At 40.2% G+C, this 5,941-nt stretch overlaps 1 protein-coding gene across 5 annotated transcripts in view; it reads left to right on the top strand.

Moving 5' to 3' along the window:
- Positions 1–4,984, top strand: part of ZNF136 (zinc finger protein 136) — a 45,336-nt gene extending 40,352 nt beyond the window's left edge. For 3 of the 5 annotated variants that reach the window (XM_011954755.1, XM_011954757.1, XM_011954756.1), the window contains 3 exons: positions 1,511–1,637; positions 1,841–1,901; positions 2,294–4,984. In XM_011954755.1, coding sequence (XP_011810145.1) covers positions 1,511–1,637; positions 1,841–1,901; positions 2,294–3,725 — 1,620 coding nt within the window. In that variant the 3' untranslated portion in view covers positions 3,726–4,984. Of the gene's footprint in view, positions 1–362; positions 1,638–1,840; positions 1,902–2,293 lie in introns of those variants that run through there. The other 2 variants (XM_011954754.1, XM_011954758.1) reach the window with 2 other exon arrangements.
- The last annotated feature ends 957 nt before the right edge of the window (positions 4,985–5,941 follow it).

Raw genomic sequence — 5,941 nt, 5'->3', positions numbered from 1 at the left:
AAAAAAAAAAAAAAAAAAAAAAAAGCCGGGCACGGGCCTGGTGGCTCACGTCTGTAATCCCAACACTTTAGGAGGCCAAGGTGGCTGGATCACAAAGTCAGGAGATCGAGACTATCCTGGCTAACACGAAACTCCGTCTCTACTAAAAAATACAAAAAAATTAGCTGGGCGTGGCAGCGGGCACCTGTAGTCCCAGCTACTTGGGAAGCTGAGGCAGGAGAATGGCTTGAACTCGGGAGGCGGAGCTTGCAGTGAGCCGAGATTGCACCACTGCACTCTCGCCTGGGCGACTGAGAGCCAGACTCCATCTCAAAAAAAAAAAAAGATGGTAAAAAATCCTTCATTTAGTACTTAATTATATTTGATCTGCAGGATGGGTACGAGCTTGTGAGTATTCTCTCTTAGTGTAATAACAGAAGATGGGATTAATTTTCCCAGTTACCAATTGTGAGAACACACGTGAAATGCTTCCTAGAGTGTTTCTGGGGGCTCATCAGGTGGGCAGTATGGGTTATGCGTGTAACAAAATCCCAAACTCTCGGAAGGTGGGAGACCAGAAATTTTCATATTTTTTCCATAAAAAGTGTAGGCACTAAGCTACTCTTATATAGGTCATTGGGCTCCTTCCCCAAATCCATTTGCCAGATACCAGGAATGGATGTGATACAGGACAGGTGTGCCCTAAAATTGGGGCTTATCCCAGTATGGTTTCTGGCTTTGCCCAGGGAAGAATTCAAGGGCAGGCCAATGGTGTTAGATAGCAGTCTTTTATTTAACAGTACTGGTCTTTGTGGATCAGTGCTGACTCATAGGCATTACACCCAGAGTCAGCAACATATGGGCTCTTGGCAACTACGTATATACCCACTTTAAATTATATGCAAATTAAGGGGTGGGTTATTTAAAACTTTCTAAGGAAGGAGTGATAACTTTCAGATCATTGCCATGGCATTTGTAAACTGTCATAGCATTTATGCTAATGAGCAGCGAGAGCCTCTAGAGATCTCCGTTCTCGTCATCTGGTTTTGGCCACTTTCTTTACTTTAACCTGCCTGTGCCAGATCCTGTTTTGGCCAGGAGGGTTGTGATCAGAAAACAAGTCCTGTTGGTCTCCTACCTCAGATGAACGTTGTCAGGAGTGAGGAGCCTTTTTTTAAGGGTAAGCAGTCTCAGGACTGCTAGTATAAACTCTTTTCCTCACTAGGTGGTAGGACTTTGTTATGACAGGTTCTCCAGGTCCACTGTACGAGCAGACATTAGATGTGACTCAGGCAGCATGTATTACTCCTTGGAACCACCACCAATAAAGATATCAGACACTGCTATTGCTCTACCCAATAGTTCAATACTAGTATGAGAGTTGCTGTGTGGAAGGAAGTGAGGATGCTGACCAAACAGTGGAGTAAATGTTTGGAGACCCCTGAAACGTGAACTTCTTAGGAATTGAGTAAAGTTCCCCAGCCCTGTCTGTCTCACCCATTCTCCTCTCCACATGTGTGGGATGTTTCAGGACTCGGTGGCCTTCGAGGATGTAGATGTGAACTTCACCCAGGAGGAGTGGGCTTTGCTGGATCCTTCCCAGAAGAATCTCTACAGAGATGTGATGTGGGAAACCATGAGGAATCTGGCCTCTATAGGTAAGGATTATATGCTTCCATCATTTAGTCAATTGGAGAAGAAGTGTTTCTTGTGCAGTGATGCTGTTCCATGGTTTGCATCATGGAGGAAGAATACTTGGGGGGCTAAAACAGGCATAGTCACAGGGTAACATGAATCTAGAATCTAATAATTTTTCTATAATTTTGCATTAATTCAGAATTTTTCTGGGTCTCTGTTTTAGGGAAAAAATGGAAGGACCAGAACATTAAAGATCACTACAAACACCGAAGGAGAAATCTAAGGTAATCTGTACTCCGACAAAGCAAATTCCATTGAAAGTATCTCAGCATGTCATGAAATTTTAAAAACAGGCAAACATAACTGATAAGCCAAGCTTCAAATTGATTTATTTTTAGAATAGTTTCCCCAAATACATATTCTTCAGTGTAAACAGATGTTCAGTTTTTATAAAAACGTTCATTTGGCAAGAGAATTAAGAAAGTCTATTTAGGAGTATCACTGAGTGATAGTTGTGGTCAAGCCCATTGCAAAGCATTGAATCCATTCATACTCAAATCAGACTTGGCATCAAGTCTACGCTTTACCTGATAATATTGAAAATGCAAGTTTAATAGTAGCTATTAATATAAAACGGTTAACAAATCCTTAGTAATGTCCTTCTCATTTTTTACAGAAGTCATATGTTAGAAAGATTCTATCAAAGTAAAGATGGTAGTCAGCGTGGAGGAATTTTTAGCCAGTTTGCAAATCAGAATCTGAGCAAGAAAATTCCTGGAGTGAAACTCTGTGAAAGCTTTGTATATGGAGAAGTCAGCATGGGTCACTCATCCCTTAATAGACACATCAGAGATCACAGTGGACATGAACCAAAGGAATATCAGGAATATGGAGAGAAGCCAGATACACGTAACCAATGTTGGAAACCCTTCAGTTCTCACCACTCCTTTCGAACACATGAGATAATTCACACTGGAGAGAAACTCTATGATTGTAAGGAATGTGGAAAAACCTTCTTTTCTCTCAAAAGAATTAGAAGACACATTATCACACACAGTGGATATACACCATATAAATGTAAGGTATGTGGAAAAGCATTTGATTATCCCAGTAGATTTCGAACACATGAAAGAAGTCACACTGGAGAGAAACCCTATGAATGTAAGGAATGTGGAAAAGCCTTCACTTGTATCACAAGTGTTCGAAGACACATGATAAAGCACACAGGAGATGGGCCTTATAAATGTCAGGTATGTGGGAAACCCTTTCATTCTCTGAGTTCATTTCAAGTACATGAAAGGATTCACACTGGAGAGAAACCCTTTAAATGTAAGCAATGTGGTAAAGCCTTCAGTTGTTCCCCAACCTTAAGAATACATGAAAGAACCCATACTGGAGAGAAACCTTATGAATGCAAGCAGTGTGGGAAGGCCTTCAGTTATCTCCCCTCCCTTCGACTACATGAAAGAATTCACACTGGTGAGAAGCCCTTTGTATGTAAGCAATGTGGTAAAGCCTTTAGATCCGCCAGTACTTTTCAAATACATGAAAGGACTCACACTGGAGAAAAACCCTATGAATGTAAGGAATGTGGGGAAGCATTCAGCTGCATCCCCAGTATGCGAAGACACATGATAAAGCATACTGGAGAAGGACCTTACAAATGTAAGGTATGTGGGAAACCCTTTCATTCTCTGAGTCCATTTCGAATACATGAAAGAACTCACACTGGAGAGAAACCCTATGTATGTAAACATTGTGGTAAAGCTTTCGTTTCTTCGACATCAATTCGAATACATGAAAGAACTCATACTGGAGAGAAACCCTATGAGTGTAAGCAATGTGGAAAAGCCTTCAGTTATCTCAACTCCTTTCGAACACATGAAATGATTCACACTGGTGAGAAACCCTTTGAATGTAAGCGATGTGGTAAAGCCTTTAGATCTTCTAGTTCCTTTCGACTACATGAAAGGACTCACACTGGACAGAAACCCTATCATTGTAAGGAATGTGGGAAAGCCTATTCTTGCCGTGCCAGCTTTCAGAGACACATGTTAACACACGCTGAAGATGGACCACCTTATAAATGCATGTGGGAAAGCCTTTAATGCTCTGGGTTCATATCAGATACATTAAAATACTCACTGAAGAGAAGCCCTATGAATGTAAGTAATGTGGGAAAGCATGAAATTCTGTCGGTGCCTTTTTTAATACATGAAAGAAAGAATTCTGGAGAGAAGCCATATAAATGTAAGTAACATGGGAAAGCTTTCAATCATTTTAGTTCCTTTCAAATACAGGAAATAACTCATCATGGAGAAAACCGAACAAATGCTTTTTGGAAGGGAACACATATTTGAGAGAAATCCTGTGTAAAGAGTGTAGGAAAGGTTTTGTCATCACACAATCCTGTCACACATTGAATGCATAGTGGAGAGAACCCTGGTAAATGTAAAGAGTGTGGGAGAGCCTTTAGTCATTTTAGTTCCACTTGAAGCCATGAAAGAACACACAGAGGAGAGAAAGCTCTTGAATATAAGCAATGTCCAAACGTTTTTAACCAGCCCACATGCTTTCAACAACATGTAAGAATGCACTCTGGATCAAAACACTATAAATGTGAAAACCATGAGGAAGGTTTTCCATTATAATATACTTTGAAAATCATTTGAGGGCTCTGTGGCTTCGTGGATTAAAGTACTTGTCTGGCAAACAGGAGATGCTGGGTTTCAATCCCAGCAGGGCCTCATTAGTTGAGGTATTGAATCTGAACAGGTGTTTCGGCTCTGGCTGGGTGTGGTAGCTCACACCTGTAATCCCAGCACTTTGGGAGGCTGAGGCTGGCAGATCACTTGAGGTCAGGAGTTTGAGACGGAGTTTCAAGTGTGCAAAACATAGCAAGACCTCCTCTCAAAAAAAAAAAAAGTCATTCAAAGACTTAAAATATAGCAAAATCCTATAAATGTAAGTACTTCAAAAAGCCTCATGCATAGCGGGTCATGTAGTCTCTAGAAAATACATAATAACCTGATGGAAATGTAGAAGCTATATGTATATTTTGTTAATTAGTGGCTCATATTTAAAATAGTTCTCTATGGATTTCAAATGCTTAATCTCACAAAGAAATGTTAAGTTGATATAATCCTGTAAGTAATCTGAAAGCAATAGTGCATGAATTTCATAGGTAGTGTTGTTTTAGGTCAGTAATTAAAATATTTGTCTTTCCATTTTGAAATGTGTTTAATCCAACGATGAATTTAAATGTGTTTCTCATATTCAGGTCTATTAAATTGTATATGGTTGCTTAATTGTTCTGTGATTGAGGACCACTGAAAAATAAGTCTTAATAAATGTTGGTATGAACCTACTTGCTTCATTTAGCAGGTTCTTGATTCCCTTCCCACATTATATATATTCCATCATATTTATTGGAACAACTCCTTTTTTTTCTTTTTTTCTTTTTGAGACAGGGTCTCGCTCTGTGCTCTGTTGCCCAAGCTGGAGTACAGTGGTGCGATCTCGGCTCACTGCAACCTCTGCCTTCTGGGTTCAAGTGGTTATCCCACCTCAGCCTCCTAAGAAGCTGGGACTACAGCCATGTGCCACCACACCTGGCTAATTTTTTGTGTTTTCAGTAGAGATGGGGTTTCACCATGTTGGCCAGGCTGGTCTTAAACTCCTGACCTCAAGTGATCCACCCGCCTCAGCCTCCTAAAGTGCTGGGATTACATGTGTAAGCCATCACACTTAGCCCATTTTTTTTTTCTTGGCTCAAAGAATTTTATTTTCCTTCCTATTAAAGAGTTGGTATTCATTCTAAATATGTAAAGTTTATCATAGACTGTAGTCTCGTGAATTATTATTTTAACCTGTTGTTCTTTACTCCTTGTTATTTATTCTGGCTGTTATTTGTATAATTGATTTTGGGATAAGGAGACAGCTATGATAGGATAATAAAATCTAGAATGGGAGATGCCTTTCATGAATTGTGTCATGTCAATCTGGGTAATGGGAACTAAACTTTTCAGACTTCATTTCTTTCTTTTTTTCTTTCTTTCTTTCTGAAATGGGGTCTCACTCTGTCACCCAGGCTGGAGTGCAATGGCACATTTGTGGCTCACTGTAACCTCAAACTCTCAAGCTCAGATAATCTTCCAACCTCAGCCTCCCAAATGGCTGGAACTATAGGTATGTGCCACCAAGCCCAGCTAATGTTTTTGTTTTTGGTTTTTAATCTTTTTTTAGTAGAGATGGTGTCTTGCTGTGTTGCCCAGACTGGTCTCAAACTCCTGGCCTCAAGTTACCCTCAAGCCTCAGCCTCTTA

The sequence above is a fragment of the Colobus angolensis genome, unplaced genomic scaffold, assembly GCF_000951035.1.
Source record: "Colobus angolensis palliatus isolate OR3802 unplaced genomic scaffold, Cang.pa_1.0 Scaffold39, whole genome shotgun sequence".
NCBI classification, from domain to species: Eukaryota; Metazoa; Chordata; class Mammalia; order Primates; family Cercopithecidae; genus Colobus; species Colobus angolensis.
The sequence above is the reverse complement of the archived record's forward strand: the minus strand, read 5'-3'. Positions and strand labels throughout refer to the sequence as shown.